The following is a 20,092-nucleotide window of genomic DNA, read 5'->3' as shown; positions in this document are numbered from 1 at the left end:
CCCTTCCAACTCTACCATTCTATGATTCTATGAAGGGCCTTGGTAAGAGAGGTGACCAAAAACCCAATGATTACTCTGACTGAGCTCCAAAGAGCCTGTGTGTAGATGGGAGAAACTTCAAGAAGGTCAATCATCACTGCAGCACTCCATCAATCTTAGCTTTAGGGCACCCACCCACTGGCGTTTGCGATTTTCGTGCGTGAAAAACGCAGCGTTTTTGGCGCGTTTTCCGCGGCGTTTTTCGCGGCATTTTCGCGGCTTTTTCCGTTAATTTACATTGACATTTATGGGTGCATTAAGAGAAAAATAAGGACTCATATGCAACTGACAGTTCCTATGTTAAAAATTGCAACGGACTGAAAAAAAAAACGCCAGTGGACAGGAGTACATTCAAAACTAATTGCTCTTGAGAAAAAACGCAAAGGAAAAAAAATCGCCAGTGGGTGGGCGCCCTTATAGTGGAGTAGCCACAAAGAAGCCTCTTCTCAGTAAAAGACACATGGAAACCTGGCTGGAATTTGCCAAAAAAGCCCCTAGAGGATTCTTAGATTGGGGAAAACATGATTCTATGGGTTAATGAAACCAAGATTGAATTTTTTCGGTTCAGTTTTAAGCGTTATGTCTGGAGGAAACCAGGCACCAGGTATTGGGCACCGCTCATCAGCTGCCCAATACCATCCTTATAGTGAAGAATGGCGGTGGCAGCATCATGTTATAGGTGTGTTTTTTAGTGGCTGGGACAGGGAGACTGGTCAGGGTTGATGGAAAGTTGAAAGAAGCAAAGTACAGAGATATTCTTAAATGGGTTTTCCACATAATAATCAATACTAGGTCATCAATAGAAGATCAGCTAGGGTCTGCTGCACAGGACTCTGTGCGATCAGCTGATTGGCCGCCCACTGTCAGTGTTGCGATACACAGGGGTCAGAGTGGAGGCCACTGCTTCGAGCTTTGGTACAGCTCCCATTAATGTTAATGAGACTGCAGCCTGCAGTTACAAACATTGGCCACTACACAGAGGTTTGAGCAGTGACTTCCACTCTGACCCCTGTGTATCCCCAGCACTTACAACAGGACCCGGTCAGCGGACCCCAGTCAATAAACTACAGATAGCCTACCAGGAGAATAGGTCATCAATAGTATTTTGCTTGGAAAAGCCCTTTAGTGAAAGTCTGATCCAGAGAGCAAGGAGCCTCAGACTGCGCAGAAGGTTCACCTTCCAACAGGACAATAGACCTAAGCACACAGCTAAAGGCTCATGTAGACAGGACGAATGTTGGGCAAACGATGTCCAACACTTGTACGCGCACACACTTGCTCTCATGCTGCTACACAGGAGCTAGTATCACTGGCTCTCAGTGGGGGAGCTGGAGGAGATTTCACGCTTTACTCTTCCCCGCTCCTCTCCACTGACTTAACATAGCGGCGGTTTAATACTGAACGGCTGCTGTTTACACTAAACGATCATCATTCAGCTCATCGTCCATCATTTATGCTGCATAAATGATGGACGATGAGCTGAACAATGATCGTTCATTGTAAATAGCAGCTGTTCAGTATTGAACGGCCGCTATGTTAAGTCAAATAGGGAGAGCCAGAGGAGAGCAAGGAGTAAAATCTCCTGCAGCCTCCCCGCCCCCCTGCTGGCTGCTCTGTGAGTGAGCCAGCGATACTAGCCCCCGTGCCCGACATTCGTCCCATCTAAGTGGGCCTTAAGACAACACAAGAGTCGTTTAGAGACAGCTTTGTGAATGTCCTTGAGTGGCTCAGCTAGAGCCCTGACTTGAACTCAATCAAACATCTCTGGAGAGACCTGAAAATGGCTGTCCACAGACGCCCCCATCCACCCTGACAAAGCTTGAGAGGACCTGCAGAGAATGGCACAAAATCCCCAAATCCAGGTGTGCAAACCTTGTGACTGGAGGCTGTAATCGCTGCGAAAGGTCCTTCAACTAAATATTGAGTACAGGGTGTGAATACTTATGTCAATGCAAAATGTTATTTTTTTATTTTTTTTAAACTTTACAAAGATGTCTAACATTCTGTTTTTACTTTGTCATTATGGGGTATTGAGTGAAGGATGATGAGGGAAAACTTGAACTTTTTTACAATTTGTACAAGGCTATAACATAAAATGTAAAAAAGTGAGAGTCTAAAGACTTTCTGAATGCATTGCATGCAGCAAAAATTGTTTCTAGTTTCTCTACTGTTGGAAAATGTTGCATACACAATATCACATATTTATATAACAGCACTTTAGTTCCGAACCTCTTTGTGGTTTTTGTGCACTGCTAAAAACCTCTTCTTCTTGATGAGTTCACCATTGGGCAGGTTAGTGTCCCAGAGGTATTCAGGCGAAAGCACCTTGGTAGGCTTATTGTACACTAGATACCTATTGAGATGAGATTCCTCTTGCCACACAGCCTCAATATTCTTTTTCTTGTCCTCCACTATACCCTTTCGGCATGCCATACTGAGTTTGTAAATCTCATCCACTTTTCCACCATACAGGGCAGCCATATAATAGAAGTCTCCATGTCCATGAGGTATGTACGCTGTAGAAATTGGTCTACGCTCATAAGTGAAAGTCCCTTTTTCAGAAAGGAAGTATGCAGGGTGGATCGTAGCTACCAGGTCTCCAAGTATTTCGACTCCTACATGATCATTAAATACCATATCTACATCAGCACACACCAGGTAGTCTATCTCATTTGCCATATGCTCCTTAGTAAAGACTGTGAGGATTTCCATTCTTCTCATTGACACATCCTGCCAGCGTTGGTCAGAAACCACATAATGAAGTTGCAAGATGCGACCATCAGCCATTTTGGGTTTAACTACTTCATTGACTTTGTCAGTGAATACATAGTATATAACATTGTGACCAACCATAAAGTAACGCTCTGCAGACTCCAGAAACGGCAGAAGAAACCGGATATACCTGAAAGGAATACATTTACTTCATTATTATAAGATTATGTCATGTTTCTCATTATGATCTGTGTTGGAGCAATCATCTGCAATCCTCTTGACGTTTACGAAGTCACGAAAGCATTGTTTGTATACAGTATTTTTAACATTAGAGTTATGTTTTATGCTAATGCATTTTTTTACTTTGTTAGTGGAATGACCCCATTAATATTACTATTTAATAATCAGTTTTGTCTTCAAGAGAATTTTTCTCAACAGCAATTATATACCTACATTAATGTGACAGGTTATTATATTCTGATTCATTTGTTTAGTGGGTCACTTTAAAATTCTGCATTTTCTTTTAGTTTTTGTCCAACCTATTAAGAGCAAATTAAGCAGGCCTGTCTTCTATATTGAACTTTTAATGGTGTTTTCACATGGGCCAGAATATGTTGAGTAGGGGGGAGCTAGGGGAGAGAGAGTTAGAGAGAGAGTTCTCCCCCCAGTTGCTCCCCGCTCTTCCCCGTCGCTTTCCGCCCCTCACCGGCACCTGAATATTTTGAGACGAGCGGGCAGGTATTCGCATAAGGCACTACTCGCTCGAGTAGTTTGCCTTAGCAAGTACGCTCGCTCATTTCTAAACGTGACCCATTATCTGTGCAATTCCATTGAAAAACAAACCAAAATCAATTAGGGTAGAAAAATAAAAATAACAAAGCTATAATAATGTATAATAAGTGTAAAAACCGTTTTATATCTCGGGGTTGTGGTTGTATTTAGAATTAGCCAATCACATTTAAACTCATGATAAATAGTAGTCAATACACAGCTGCCATTATTTAAAGTGATTCTGATTTGCCCCCTATAAAGTTCAGCTCTTCTAGTAGGATTTTCCTGCATTTTTCAGCAAAAGCCGTAAAGAGCTTACAGCACGTCGAAGGGATCTGATTGTTGGAAGGTGTCAGTCTGAAGAAGGATGCTAAACAATTTCCAAGGCATTATTTATAACATGGTATACAGTGAAGATGGTCATCAAGAAGTAGATTAAATTTGGCACAACAGTGACTTTACCAAGAACTGGACGTCTCTCAAAAATTGATGAAAAGGCTAGAAGAAAATTGGTCCAGGAGGCTGATAAGAGGCCTACTGCAATATTAATGGAGCTGCAAGGGATTCTGGCAAGTACTGGTTGTGTAGTGCATCTGACAACCATCTCCCGTATTCTTCATATGTCTGGGATGCTGGGTAGGGTAGCAAGACGGAAGCCTTTTCTAACAAAGAAAAATATCCAAGCCCGGCTATGTTTTGCCAAAACATACATTAAGTCTGCCAAAAGTCTGTGGGAGAACGTGTTATGGTCTGATGAGACCAAGGGTGAACTTTTTGGCCATAATTCCAAAAGGCATGTTTGGCGCAAATCCAGCACTGCCCGCCAGCAGAAGAACACCATACCCACAGTGAAGATGGTGGAGGCAGCATTATCCTTTGGAATTGTTTTCTGCTGCTGGAATTGGGATGTTAATCAAGATGTAGGGAATCATGAACAGTTCCAAATATCAGTCCATTATGGCACAAAACCTTCGAGCCTCTGCTAAAAAGCTGAAGAGGAATACTGCAAAGTGATCGAGGACAGAGGCGGGATCAATAAGTATCGTCCCCTCTCTTTCTTTCCTGTGTCCGGTGCGGGACAAATTGGTTTGCAGTGCAGGGCCAGGTGGATTGCTGTAGAATTATGACCGTAGGTGATGGTCGCTCGCCCAGTAGACTTGCAGTCTCAGAGAGTTGGGTACCAGTCTTTCCATAATCTAAGCCTCCTCCTTGCCTGTACATCACAGACACTTACCCAAAATGACTAAATGCTGTCATAAAGTCAAAGGGTACATCAACACAGTATACAGTATTAGTTCTAGGGTGTGTATATTTATGCAACCACATTAGTTTAGTTTTTTTTTCTTCATTTTTCCTCCCTAAAAAATATCAGTTTGTTTTTCAATGGAATTCTAGTAGGATTTTAGTAGGATTATTTCCTATCTAGTAGGAATTATCTAGTAGATTATCTAGTAGGATTATTTCCACTTTGAAGGTGGAAATAAATCTGAAATGACTCATTTTGTCGATTTTTTTCTTTTTCTCTCAATAAGTTTTTCTTGAAAAAGATACATATGAATCTTTCCAATTTTTTCTTTATATTGCATACAGTTAACTTTAACATGAACATGAGTTAACATGGGGATGGGTGAGAGTGAGGGGGAGTCGGGAGGTAAGTGTAGGAGGGGGGTGGAAGGGGTCTGGAAGGGGTGGGAAGAGAGGGAACGTTAGAGCCACATTTTCAGTTGAGAAATTGTCTTTTTCAGATCCCAAAATATAGAAGTACCAGTTTGGCCAGCTTTCAGGTGTTGGATGACCCCCGATCAAACCCATCTATATATCATTCGCTTGTATAAAGTGGAGCCAAGGATTCCACACTGATTTATAAGCCTCCAATGTATCATTTTTAATTGCAAGCAGTTTTTCATAGGAGCAGTGCTTGGATACCATTTTTGTAATAGCTTGTAGGGATAAAATGGCAGGAGATCTCCAACACCTGGCTCTGGAAAGTTTTACTGAAAGTAGAATATGAGAGGTGATTTTCCTATGCTTTGCATGCACTTTTTCAATTCCCCAATGGCTGCAAGTATGGACAACTCCCAAAAATTTGGATCAGGGAACCCATTTCCCCACACTCCTTCCAACAGAGCATAGATGCTCCTGGGTCTATTCTGTTTATTTTAGTGGGAGGATAGTACCATCTGGATATTAGCTTGTAGTGAGTCTCCAAAAGGTTAGCGCTCAGGGAGCTCTTGTGGGCCCATGCAAAGGCATTCGACCACTGTTGGGGGAGAAAGAGGAATTCCTGTCTCTTTCCCAGTTAAGAAGGTGGACAATCTTTCCTCTAATTCCCTTTTCCCCACAAGTATTTCATAGAAAAAGCACATACTCAACTTGAAGGGGAATGGTTTAAATAGAAAGTTATAAAGATATATTGGAAGTGAGAGAGTCAGAGGAAGGTGGTTTTCAATATAATTTTTGATCTGGAGTAGAGTTGAGCGAACATACTCTGCCGAGCTTGATGCTCGTTCGAGTATTAGCGTATTCGATGGTGCTCGTTACTCGAACGAGCATCAAATCATGGGAGAGAGAGATTAGGTTAGGTACTCCAGTCCCCCTCTCTCGTTCATTGAGTACAAAATAGAAGCCACTACCCTGAGTCTTTTCATATTCTAGATGAACGCCATCTTTGCCTCTGTAGTTGGGTGAGGTATTTCATCGGGACAAGGATAATCATTGTGCGAAAGTCTTACAGGATTTTAGACAGAATCATCGTTTTATAAACAACCACTCTGCCTAACCATGACGATTCCACCCTAGCATAAGTACTTAGGTTGTCTCCAAGTTCTGCATACAATGGTTCAAAAATAAGAGATAGGATTCTTTTAATAGGATAGGAAATATTGATTCCCAGATAGGGGATGGTATTCTTTTCCCATGAATAGGGGGATTCCAGTCTTATAGCCTCCTTGAGCTGAGAGGGAATGTTAATGTTTAGGATTTGGGACTTAGTAAAGTTGACTTTATAATAAGACATCTGGCCAAAAGCTTCCACAACATTTAAGACCGCACGAAGGGAGCTAAGGGGATGGGGGAGTAGAAAAATGATGTTGTCAGCGAAGAGCCCCAATTTATGCTGTCGGAGTGGCAAGGGGATACCCCTAATATTCATATCTATGTGAATAGACTCTTCCAAGGGTTCCATAATTAAGATAAATAGAATGGGAGAAAGGGCACAGCTCTGACGGGTTGGTGATGTTAAAGGTATTGGAGAGTGTTCCGTTTGCTAGAACTCTAGCTGAGGGTGCGGAGTACAGGGCCTGGATAGCATTTATAATATTGCCAGAAAATCCAAATTTTTGTAGAGCAGAAAAAGCGTAACCCCAATGGATCCTATTATTCTGAACCAGTGTTAAGCCAGGATCTTTGCATAGATTTTGGTTTGACTCTTTATTAGAGATATAGAGCGAAAGTTTGCTGGTGTGGTGGTGGCTTTCCCTTGCTTAGGAATCGTCACTATGGTGGCTTGTAACATTTCAGCTGTAAGGGACCCCCGGAACATCGCTGCATCAAAAACCCTCCTCATTTGTGAGGCTAAGGTTTGGCAAAAATTTTGATAACATTCATTAGAGTAACCATCTGGGCCCGGGGCTTTATTTTTCTTTGATTTCTGGATTTTATCTGTGATTTCCTTTACCGTGATGGGTTTATTTAAACTATCTAGTTGGTCTTCACTCAGTAAGGGAAGGTTTATGCTAGATAGAAATGACTCAATCTTCTCTCCGGAATGTTGGGGAGTTGAGGAGTTGTCCCTAAAGTTGTAAAGCCTTTCATAATATTGTTTAAACTTTTCTACAATTTCTTTGGGGTGGAAAATTTTGTGGTTCGTTGATGGGTATAGGAGATCAGATGCATCTTTGTTTGATTCTGTTCGCCATTAGCTTACTAAATTTCTTGTTGGCCACATAATATGTTGCTTTTAAATGTTTAACATGTTTGTCGTGTTCTGCCAGCATCATATCTTTAAAGGGGTTGTCCCGCGGCAGCAAGTGGATCTATACACTTCTGTATGGCCATATTAATGCACTTTGTAATGTACATTGTGCATTAATTATGAGCCATACAGAAGTTATAAGAAGTTTTTCACTTACCTGCTCCGTTGCTGGCGTCCTCGTTTCCATGGAGCCCGCCTAATTTTCGGCGTCTAATGGCCAAATTAGCCGCGCTTGCGCAGTCCGGGTCTTCTTCTTTTCTGAATGGGGCCGCTCGTGCAGGATGCTGGCTCTGTGTAGCTCCGCCCCGTCACGTGCCGATTCCAGCCAATCAGGAGGCTGGAATCGGCAATGGACCGCACAGAAGCCCTGCGGTCCACCGAGGGAGAAGATCCTGGCGGCCATCTTTAGCCGGTAAGTAAGAAGTCACCGGAGCGCGGGGATTCAGGTAAGCGCTGTGCGGATTTTTCTTTAGGTCCCTGCATCGGGGTTGTCTCGCGCCGAACGGGGGGGGGGGGGGGTTGAAAAAAAAAAAAAACGTTTCGGCGCGGGACAACCCCTTTAAGTTTGTGCCTTGCTCTGAGCAGTTCCAAATATAAAGTCGTACAGGGGCCCAAGCTTAGTTTATGTTCTATTTTTTCTATTGATAAGAGAAGGGAACGAAGTTCACTTTCTTTTTCTTTTTTGTATCGGGAACCTTGCTGGATTATAATTCCTCTGATTAACAATTTATGGGCGTTCCATAAAGTGAAGGGGCCAATATCCGGGGAGTCATTGAGAGAGAGATAGTCTCGGATGGCTGGGTGAAAAATTTCCATATATTTGGGGAGTTTTATCAAAAGTGAATTGTTACAACAAATTCTAGAGGGGGAGGGATTGGAGGAGGTCACCAATGTCAGGAACACAGGAACATGGTCGAACCAAGATGACGTCCCTATCGAGGCTTTTTGAATCTTAGGGAGGAGATAGAAATTGGTCAACAACATGTCAATCCTGGAAAAGGTCTTGTGCCTTGGAGAATAGAAAGAGAATTCCCTTGATCCCGCATTTATGCATCTAAATACATCGTATAATTCTTCCTTGGTAAGCCAAGGGTAAAGGGAAGAAGCAGAAGACCTGCAACGGCTTCTTGTGTCAAATTCTGGGTCGGCTATAATATTAAAAGCCCCACATATCAACAGTTGGCCCATCATCACTTTTTTGGTGATTATCATGACTTTGTTCAAGAAATTAAAGGAGATGTCTCGAGGAAGCAGTGAATTTTTTTTTTTGCCCAGTCCCCCTAATTAAACATACATTACTAATTACCCCTGTAAATGACTTTTCTAGCTGGTTTCTACTTACCGTTCCAGCGTTTCAGCAACTTATAAAACTTTTTCCCAAGATGGCCGCCAGCTCTTTTCGCATCGCTTGCTGTAGCCCGACGTGCGCGCTCCCGAGACGCTACCAGCTGTGTCTCCATGGCAACCAGATGCCCCGCAGCCGCCGACCGGACCCCTGGAGTGAACACGGCCGACCTGTCACCCACCGCCAGGCAGAAGGTAACCGGCACAGCCCCCCCCCCATCACAGCGGCAGCCCCCCCGGCCCAGCGCTAGTTCCCCCGGCGCAGCGACAGCCCCCCCCCCCCCGGCCCAGCGCTAGTTCCCCCGGCGCAGCGACAGCCCCCCCCCCGGCCCAGCGCTAGTTCCCCCGGCGCAGCGACAGCCCCCCCCGGCCCAGCGCTAGTTCCCCCGGCGCAGCGACAGCCCCCCCCCCCCGACCCAGCGCTATTTCCCCCGGCGCAGCGACAGCCCCCCCCCGGCCCACCGCTAGTTCCCCCGGCGCAGCGACAGCCCCCCCCGGCCCAGCGCTAGTTCCCCCGGCGCAGCGACAGCCCCCCCTGGACCAGCGACAGTCCCCCCCGGACCAGCGCTAGTTCCCCCGGCGCAGCGACAGCCCCCCCATCGCAGCGACAGCCCCCCCATCGCAGCGGCAGCCCCCCCCCGGCGCAGCCCGGCGCAGCCCGGCGCAGCGGCAGCCCCCCCGGCCCATCACTTACCAGGACAGCTGGACGGCGGGACAGCTCAGCGGCTTCTCCGGACAGCTCGGCAGCTCTGCACCTTCCTCTAACAGAGGAAGGTACAGAATGGCCGCTCCAGCGCGCTCCCGAGCAGTGACAGCTCGTCTGCGCATGCGCAGAAGAGCTGTAGCGGGGAGCACACTGAAGCGGCTCGTGCTGAAAGGAGAAGACCGGACTGCGCAAGCGCGTCTAAAAAAGCAAGCTGCCAGCGAATTTAGACGGAACCATGGAGACGAGGACGCTAGCAACGGAGCAGGTAAGTGGAATAACTTCTGTATGGCTCATATTTAATGCACGATGTATATTACAAAGTGCATTAATATGGCCATAATAACCCCACTTGGTTTCGCGAGACCACCCCTTTAACTTAGGAGGAGTTGGGCGCATACACATTAACTAACGTCATTAACATTCTGTTTATCTTACATACCATTACAATTTATCTGCCGCCTTCATCGACTACCAATTCAATCAGACTAAAGTCCAGGGTGTCCCTAATAGCCACCATGACGCCTGCTTTTTTTTGTCTGTAATAGACAAAAAAATGGAGGGGAACTTAGGGTGGGAGATCTTAGGACCCTTTCCTTCTGCCGAATGAGTCTTCTGCATGCAGACGACATCTGCATTTGCTGATATTGCTTCTTTCCATAGGGTGTGCCTTTTAAATCGGCCATTGAGGCCTTTCACATTGATGGATAGAAAATTTACTGCAATTGCGAAACTTCTGAGATGTGGAGTCATCCTTTTATACTTGTAACCACTATGTAGTAGATCTTGGGGAACTGAATGGATGTTTGGGAAGGAACCAGAAGTGTTGGTCATCTTTCTTTTTTTTTAATGCGGATGGTTTTATTTCTCTGGCAGGGAGAGGAAAAGGGAGAACTTTTGAGCTCTGATGGTTAGGCACCTGCTGTGACCACCACTTAGGTAAACCCATGGGGGAGAAAAATGTTTAGCCATCTGGAGAGAAAGCCACTAAGCCTTTTTGCTCGGGGATCCTGAAGCGTTGATTTCTGTAGGTAAGTCTGGAGAATGATGACCATCACGGGCGTGTCGTCGACTTGGTAGACCAAACTTGGGGTAGACGGTTTGGTGGAGCCACTGCCCAGTCCAGAAGGTCCCACTTGTGTTAAAGCTTTTGACCCTCCTCCGACTTGGGAATATTATAGGTGAAATTCTTCCACGAGACAAGCAATCTTCTCAGGAAGCCCCATTTGTAGGGAAATTTCTTTTCTCAGAGGATTGTGGTTATGAGGAAAAACTTCCTTCTACTCTGCATTGTTGCTTGATCAGCAAATATTTTGGTCTTGTCGAAAGGTCCAGGCAGAATTTGTAGCTTTTTTTGCTGTGAACATCACCACGTCTTTGATATGGTAATAGTGTATTAGCACTATGATATCTCTGGGAAGATTCTCAGAGATTGTTTTTGGACAGGGTAGCCTATGTGCCCTGTCTATAGTTCTTTCCTCTGCTTTGATTTTAACATTATTGCAGTGGTTCCTATCTTCTAGGTCCACCAATTTATGTTTGATAGCTTCAAGATCTTCAGCTTGCGAGAGGTGGGCATCTATTAGTTAATAATGTGAACCAGTCACCTCCCCTATCTTGTGTTCCAAGTGGTTTACTCTGCCTCCAAGCTCTGTGATGTTAGAGTTGACTGATGCATTAAATTTAGTCACGTCATTCTGTATAGACCCTCTCAAAGCTAAGATCATTTCCTTAACAAAATGCTCTGAAGCAGCTTGATTGTTGCACACTATGTTTAGAAGGGGATCTTCAGCAGCCTCATGGTTATTTTGTAAGGACAGGGGGTCTTTACATTGCTCCTCATTCTGCCTCTGCAGTTTCTGCATCTCCCTGGCACTGGTCTCTATCATTGGTCTGCTTTTGTCATGGCTCCCACTCTGGGGCTTACATTGCTGCCCTGTAAATGTTAAAGGGGTTGTCTCGCGAAAGCAAGTGGGGTTAAGTACTTCTGTATGGCCATATTAATGCACTTTGTAATATACATCGTGCATTAAATATGAGCCATACAGAAGTTATTCACTTACCTTCCCTGCGCTGGCGTCCCCGTCTCCATGGCTCCGTCTAATTTCAGCGTCTGATTTCCTGATTAGACGCACTTGCGCAGAAGGGTCTTCTCCCATCTCTTCGCTCCGGCAGCATATTAGCACTAACTGCTTAGGTTAAGCAGCGCTGCTGATTAGAGCCACCTGATTGGCTCTTCGGCACCACGTGACTACACAGCGTGCACGCGCATTGCCTTCAGCAGCCGTGCACTACACACTACAGTTAAGCAGACGTGCACTACACACTACACTTAAACAGCACGGGGTTAGGGTTAGGGTTACGGTTTATGGTTAGGCTTAAGGGTTAGATTTAGGGTTAGGTGTAGGGTTAGTTTGAGGGTTTAGGGTTAGGTTAAGGGTTAGTTTTAGGATTGGGGTTTAGGGTTAGGTTTAGCTAACCCTAACCCTAACCCTAAACCTAACCCCGTGTTGCTTAAGTGTAGTGTGTAGTGCACGTCTGCTTAACTGTAGTGTGTAGTGCACGGCTGCTGAAGGCAATGCGCGTGCACGCTGTGTAGTCACGTGGTGCCGAAGAGCCAATCAGGTGGCTCTAATCAGCAGCGCTGCTTAACCTAAGCAGTTAGTGCTAATATGCGCTCCGGCACGAGCCGGCATTCTGGCTCCGCCCCCTTGTACGCGTCATCGCGTAGCTCCGTCCCGTCACATGTGCCGATTCCAGCCTCCTGATTGGCTGGAATCGGCACATGTGATGGCGGCGGAGCCACGCGATGACGCGTACAAGGGGGCGGAGCCAGAATGCCGGCTCGTGCCGGAGCGAAGAGATGGGAGAAGACCCTTCTGCGCAAGCGCGTCTAATCAGGAGATTAGACGCTGAAATTAGACGGAGCCATGGAGACGGGGACGCCAGCGCAGGAAAGGTAAGTGAATAACTTCTGTATGGCTCATATTTAATGCACGATGTATATTACAAAGTGCATTAATATGGCCATACAGAAGTACTTAACCCCACTTGCTTTCGCGAGACAACCCCTTTAATTCCTCCACTGAGGATTGTGAGGCCTCTTCCGCGCTTCTGGGAGATGCTGCAGGGCTCCCTGGATATATGCTGGCGGTGGTATTCTCGGCAGGTGAGGGACAGGGAGAAGATCCTTTACCCAATCCATGGGGTCTGGTGTCCTCCCGGCCCGCTGCTCCCTTCTGCTGCTCCATATCACTGACAGCAGCGCTCGGTGCCACCATGAGTGTGGCTTGTGCTTCCTCCTCCTCCCCCTGCTCCCCTGCAGGGAAGAAGTCAGTTAGCCACTTGAATGCCGGCTTTGCCGCTCTCCTGCTTGTCATCCCGGCAGGGTAAGTCTCTAACTTTGCTCACTGGGGTCCCTCCAATGAAGCAGGATGTAGTTGCTTGTCGACTTTCTTAGCAGAGCTCACGGCTATGCTACCGTTCTATCTGCCATCAGGCCCCGCCCCCATCACATTTTTTTAACATGACAAAAACCTGGGATTTTAACAAGGGTATGTAGACTTTTTAGATCCATTGTATATGTCCGTGATCTTCGATTTGTGTTGGTAAAACTATTCAACAATTTAGACTATGTGTCATTTAGCATATGAAACTGAATAATTTCATGTATGATACCCCAATTTTATCACAGTGCCCAATAGTATCTAACACTGCACACTGGTCTCAGGGAAAAACAACTAGGAATCAATATTGTTAAAAGAGAAGGCAAAATGGATTTTTAAACTGAAATCCCTGAGCCCAAATAGTTTTAATGAGGGCCTTACATGTAGTGCATTCATATACAGTACTTGTAAATTCTCTGGTTACAAATACATTCAATGTCACATGTATATTGTATAAAGGACCACACATTTGAAATGGTCGTCATGATTGTATTTAGATACTAGAGATGAGCGAGTATACTCGCTAAGGCACTTTACTCAAGCGAGTAGTGCCTTAACCGAGTATCTCCCCACTCGCCTCTAAAGATTTGGGGGCTGGCGGGGGGCGGGGAACGGCGAGGGAGAGCGGGGAGGAACGGAGGGGAGATCTCTCTCTCCCCCCCCCCCCCCCCGCTCCACCCTGCTCCCAGCCGCAACTCACCTGTCACCCGCGGCGGCCCCCGAATCTTTAGAGACGAGCGGGGAGATACTCGGCTAAGGCACTACTCGCTCGAGTAAAGTGCCTTAGCGAGTATACTCGCTCATTTCTATTAGATACACATTATTTCCTATGAGCTAGTTTGATGTAATCAGAATAGTAGGGTAGTATTTACATAGTTCAAAGATCAAAGAGGTTCCTGCACTCAGTCATGGATAAAGTTAAAAGTCTTTAAGATTCTTTATTCTGTCATCCAAAGCATTAAAAGTATGCATGCATGTCCGGATTTAACCTACGCGTTTCAGACAGCACTTCGATCTTCAGTTATGGCTGAAAAGATACACATCTGACGCACATTAAAGGCAAGACATGGACCAATAGCTGCATACAAAAACAGCATACAAAAACGTTCGCTCATCTCTACAGGTGGACCATATTATCAAAGTTCAACCTCAAGCTTTTGTCTGAGCTTTATCACACCTCCTGCCTCTAAACACATCCCATGGAGGTTTAATTGACATCTCCAGCTCTGGATGCTGGAGATGTCTTGCATTTCAAGTATCTTGGCCCGTTACATCAGGAATGATGTCACTGCACATGCACAAGTCTCTCAGAATATTAGAAATGCAAAATGTCCTTAGCAGCCAGAGCTGGAAGTGTCAGTCAAGACTCTAGGGGCATGTTTAGGAGCTGAAGGTGGGAGATAGCCCGGACCAGAATGGGAGGTGAACCACCCATCGGATGATCCACCTATCATTTGCATACCACATGAGAAGCATACTAACATTCATATGTCTGGATTGGAGCATCTGCTGAAGATAATAAAGTTGCTGTTATCATCATCCACAAGTCCCACATCTTAAAATACAGTTGGTCTGCAGTGCAACTTCTTTAGTTGGAGAGAAAAGCACAAAGGCAAAATGTTGAACTTAAAGGGGTTGTCCCGAGGCAGCAAGTGGGTCTATACACTTCTGCATGGCCATAATAATGCACTTTGTAATGTACATTGTGCATTAATTATGAGCCATACAGAAGTTATAAAAAGTTTTATACTTACCTGCTCCGTTGCTGGCGTCCTCGTCTCCATGGTGCCGACTAATTTTCGCCCTCCGATGGCCAAATTAGCCGCGCTTGCGCAGTCCGGGTCTTCTCCTCTTCTCTATGGGGCTCCGTGTAGCTCCGCCCCGTCACGTGCCGATTCCAGCCAATCAGGAGGCTGGAATCGGCAATGGACCGCACAGAAGCCCTGCGGTCCATGAAGACAGAGGATCCCGGCGGCCATCTTCAGCAGGTGAGTATGAAGACGCCGGACCGCCGGGATTCAGGTAAGCGCTGTGCGGGTGGTTTTTTTAACCCCTGCATCGGGATTGTCTCGCGCCGAACGGGGGGGGGGGGGGGGGTTTAAAAAAAAAAAAAAAACCCGTTTCGGCGCGGGACATCTCCTTTAAAGGAATTTTCCAGGGAAATACTATCGATGACCTATCATCAGAATAGGACATCAATGGTTGATCGGCCGGGGTCCATTGCTCAGGACCCTAACCGATCAGCTGAGCGGGCGCATGCTGTCAGCACCGTAAATACACAGAAATCAATGAGAGCCGTGCCTGCAGTTACAAGCGCCGGCCACTATATGGAGGTTGGCATTGAGGCTTCCACTCTGACCTCTGTGTTATTGCGGTGCTTACAGCATAAGCCCGCTCAGCTGATTGGTCGGGTTCCCAAGCGACGGATCCCGAACGATCAACTATTGATGACCTATCCTGATGATAGGTCATCGATAGTATTTCCCTGGAAAACCCCTTTAACTTCTCTTTTAATTAGTAAAAAGACATGTTTCAAGGCAATAAGTTTCTTCTTCAGTTATGCTGGAGGGTACACACTTAGTTGTGCGCCCACTGTTTGAGAGAAGCAGGAGATAAAGAAGTTAGGTTCCCCATTTCACCTTTGTGCTTCCATCTACGACTTAAAGGGGTTGTCCCGCGCCGAAACGGGTTTTTTTTTTTTTCAACCCCCCCCCCCGTTCGGCGCGAGACAACCCTGATGCAGGGACTTAAAAAAAAAAACCGCTCAGCGCTTACCTGAATCCCCGCGCTCCGGTGACTTCTATACTTACCGGTGAAGATGGCCGCCGGGATCTTCTTCCTCCGTGGACCGCAGCTCTTCTGTGCGGTCCATTGCCGATTCCAGCCTCCTGATTGGCTGGAATTGGCACGTGATGGGGCGGAGCTACACGGAGCTACACATAGTAACATAGTAACATAGTATGTAAGGCCGAATGAAGACATTGTCCATCTAGTCCAGCCTGTCTATCCTACTGTGTTGATCCAGAGGAAGGCAAAAAACCCCAGGGCCAGAAGCCAATTAGCCCTTTTGGGGGAAAAATTCCTTCCCGACTCCCTAATGGCAATCAGACTGTTCCCTGGATCAACCCCTAATAGTTCCTACCTGCCTGTATACCAGGATTGACCCTTAACCTAATATTTATATCCTGTACTATACTTCTTCTCCAGAAAGACATCAAGTCCCCTTTTAAACTCCTCTATTGGTTTTGCCATCACCACTTCCTCCGGTAGAGAGTTCCACAGTCTAACTGCTCTTACAGTAAAGAACCCCTTTCTATGTTGGTGATGAAACCTACTTTCCTCTAATCGTAGCGGATGTCCTCTTGTTACCGTCGTGGTCCTGGGTGTAAACAGATCGCGGGAGAGATCCATGTGTTGTCCCCTCATGTACTTATACATGGTTATTTGGTCGCCTCTTAACCTTCTTTTTTCTAGAGTAAATAGTCCCAATTTGGATAGCCTCTCTGGGTATTCCAGTCCCGTCATTCCATGTATTAGTTTAGTTGCCCTTCTTTGAACCCCTTCAAGCACTGTGACATCTTTCCTGAGCACCGGTGTCCAGAATTGTACGCAGTATTCCATGTGAGGCCTGACAAGTGCCTTATATAATGGAAGGATGATGTTCTCGTCCTTCGCCCCTATACCTCTTTTAATGCACCCCAAGACTTTATTTGCCTTTGCAGCAGCTGACTGGCATTGGTTACTCCAGTTTAGTCTATTATCCACTAATACCCCTAGATCCTTTTCCATATCACTTTTCCCCAGCGGTACCCCATTAAGTGAATATTTGTGACATCCGTTCCTCCTGCCCATGTGCATAGTCTTACATTTTTCAACATTGAACTTCATTTGCCATTTTTCTGCCCAAGCCCCCATCTTATCCAGGTCCGTTTGTAGCCGCACATTGTCCTCCGTTGCATTAATTATATTGTATAATTTTGTGTCATCTGCAAATATTGATATTTTGCTGTGCAGCCCCTCTATCAGGTCATTAATAAATATGTTGAACAGAGTGGGGCCTAATACTGAACCCTGTGGCACCCCGCTAGCGACTGTGGTCCAATCAGAGTACGAACCATTTATTACCACCCTCTGCTTTCTATCGTTGAGCCAATTTTTTACCCACTTACACACGTTTTCGCCCAGTCCGAGCTGCCTCATTTTGTATATTAGCCTATTATGTGGCACGGTGTCAAAGGCTTTAGAGAAGTCCAGATATACAAGATCAATAGATTCTCCCTGGTCCAGCTTAGAGCTTACTTCATTGTAGAAACTGATCAGATTTGTCTGACATGAGCGACCCTTCATGAATCCATGCTGGTGAGGAGTTATTCCCTTAATCTCCTTGAGGTACTCATCGATGGCGTCTCTCAGAATCCCCTCGAAAATTTTTCCCGTTACTGAAGTGAGACTTACTGGCCTGTAGTTACCAGGCTCACTTTTGCTCCCTTTTTTGTAAATTGGAACCACGTTGGCAATGCGCCAGTCCAATGGTACTACTCCGGTCTTGATAGTGTCTAGAAATATTAGGTATAGCGGCCTAGCTATCTCGTCACTTAGTTCCTTTAGTATCCTTGGGTGTAATCCATCTGGGCCCGGTGATTTATCAATTTTAGTTTTCTTTAGACGCTTCCGCACCTCCTCCTGCGTTAGGTATGAGATATTTTGTAAGGGGTTCGTTTTATTCCCCTGCATCTCGTGTGGCATTTCCTTTTCTTTGGTGAACACACTTGAGAAGAAGCTGTTTAGTAGATTTGCTTTCCCTTCGTCATCATCAATGATTTCTCCTGCATTGTTTTTTAAAGGGCCAGCGCTCTCCCTGCAAATCCTTTTGCTGTTTATGTAGTTGAAAAATAGCTTCGGGTTGTTTCTGCTCTCTTTTGCGATCCGTCTTTCTGCTTCCTCCTTGGCAGTTTTGATCGTATCTTTGCATATTTTGTTTTTTTCCCTGTATGATTTTAGCGCTTCTTCGCTGCCTTCTTGCTTTAGTAGTTTGAACGCTTTCTTCTTTTCGTTTATTGCCCCTCGTACAGTCTTGTCGAGCCACATTGGTTTCCTTTTAGTTGAGTTTCTTTTATTTTTAAAGGGAATGAACTGCTCACATGAGGTGATTAGGATCCTTTTGAACTTTTCCCATTTTTCCTCCGTACTGATATTTTTGAGGATGTTGTCCCAATTAATGTTACCGATAGCAGTTCTAAGCTCATCAAATTTTGCTTTACTAAAATTTAGTTTCTTTGTCTCTCCCTGATAAGGCTTCCTATTGATTGACAGCTGGAAGTTGATTATATTGTGGTCGCTGTTCCCCAAGTGCCCCTCAACCTGAACCCCCTTTATTCGGTCCGGTTTGTTAGTTAGCACTAGGTCCAGAATGGCCCTCCCTCTTGTTGGTTCCTGCACAAGTTGGTTCAGGTAATTGTCTTTAATTACTCTCAAGAACTTATCACCCCTGTGAGATTTGCAGGTTTCGTTCTCCCATGTTATATCTGGGTAATTAAAGTCCCCCATGATAATTACTTCGTTTCGTTTTGACACCTCTTCTATCTGCCTTAGTAGTAGGTCTTCAGTTTCTTCTGTTGCTTTTGGTGGTCGATAGAAGACCCCTATCAGGATTTTGTTATTTTTTCCTCCCTGTATTTCTACCCACAGAGATTCCACCTGTTCGTCTCCTACCCCTATATCCTCCCGTAGCCTCGGCTTCAAGTTCGATTTAACGTACAGACATACCCCTCCCCCTTTCTGGTTCCTTCGGTCTCTTCTGAAGAGATTGTACCCCTGCAAATTCACCGCCCAATCGCACTTATCATCAAGCCATGTTTCAGTAATTCCGACTATGTCATAACTTTCATCAGTCATTCTTGCTTCAAGCTCGCCCACTTTACTGATCAGACTTCGTGCATTCGTGGTCATACAATTTATATCATTTTTTTTGTTTTTTAAATTTGTTTTGTTGCTATTCGTACTTATGGCTGATCTATCAGTTCTAACTGTACTAACCCCACCCCCTGCTCGTCCCCCATTCCCTTTGCTTGGACCCAGATCGCTAATTACACTGGCTACCCCACTATTTCTCATTTTGCCCTCCCCCCCAGTCCCTAGTTTAAACACTCCTCCAGCCTTCTAGCCATCTTTTCCCCCAGTACAGCTGCACCCTCCCCATTTAGATGCAGCCCGTCCCTACGGTAGAGCCTGTAGCCGACCGCAAAGTCAGCCCAGTTCTCCAGGAACCCAAATCCCTCCTTCTTACACCAACTCCGGAGCCACTTGTTTACCTCCCTAAGATCCTGCTGCCTTTCTAGTGTGGCTTTAGGTACAGGTAGTATTTCCGAGAAAACTACCCTGGAGGTCCTTGCCCTGAGCTTGGACCCTAAGTCCCTGAAATCATTTTTGAGGGCCCTCCATTGACCTCTAACTTGTTCATTGGTGCCAACGTGCACCATGACTGCTGGATCCTCACCAGCCCCTCCCAGTAATCTGTCAATCCGATCCGCGATGTGTCGAACTCGAGCGCCAGGAAGACAACACACCGTTCGACGATCCCGGTCTTTATGGCAGATTGCCCTCTCTGTCCCCCTAATAATTGAGTCCCCCACCACTAGAACCTGTCTAGCCTGCCCTGCGCTCCCCGTCCCCGTCTCACTGGAGCAGTCATCCCCCTGGCGTTCAGAGGGCGTGTCGTGCTGCAGCGGTGCTGGCTCTGTAATGGCATCCCCCTCATCTGCCAATCGTGCAAACTTGTTGGGTTGTGCCAGTTCAGGACTAGCCTCCCTGGTTCTCTTCCCTCTATCCCTCCTTCTTTCTGTCACCCAGCTGACTGCCTGCTCCCCCTGCACTTCCGTACTACCGTCCGCCCCCTCCTCTGCCCCAGCGAGTGCCTGCTCAGTGAGCACCAAACTCCTTTCCATGATGTCAATGGCTCTCAGTGTTGCCAGTTGCCCATTTAGATCCAGAATTTGGGCTTCTAAATGTTCGACGTGCACGCATCTTGCGCAACAGTATGCACCCTCGATCGGCTGATCAAGGACCGCATACATTGCACAAGTAGCACACTGGATGACATTGCCA

The 20,092-nt window shown here is 46.0% G+C and overlaps 1 protein-coding gene across 1 annotated transcript in view; it reads right to left on the bottom strand.

Annotated features, from left to right (window-relative positions):
• Window positions 1-2,224: 2,224 nt before the first annotated feature.
• LOC136621769 (histo-blood group ABO system transferase 2-like) overlaps window positions 2,225-20,092 on the bottom strand; it is a 37,693-nt gene continuing 19,825 nt past the window's right edge. The window contains exon 4 of the mRNA XM_066597478.1: window positions 2,225-2,941. Within this exon, the coding sequence (XP_066453575.1) occupies window positions 2,257-2,941 (685 nt within the window). The 3' untranslated portion in view covers window positions 2,225-2,256. The remainder of the gene's footprint in view (window positions 2,942-20,092) is intronic.

This window comes from Eleutherodactylus coqui, chromosome 3, assembly GCF_035609145.1.
Source record: "Eleutherodactylus coqui strain aEleCoq1 chromosome 3, aEleCoq1.hap1, whole genome shotgun sequence".
Classification (NCBI taxonomy): domain Eukaryota; kingdom Metazoa; phylum Chordata; class Amphibia; order Anura; family Eleutherodactylidae; genus Eleutherodactylus; species Eleutherodactylus coqui.
Note: the sequence above shows the minus strand (reverse complement) of the source record. Positions and strands in the feature narration are given on the sequence as shown.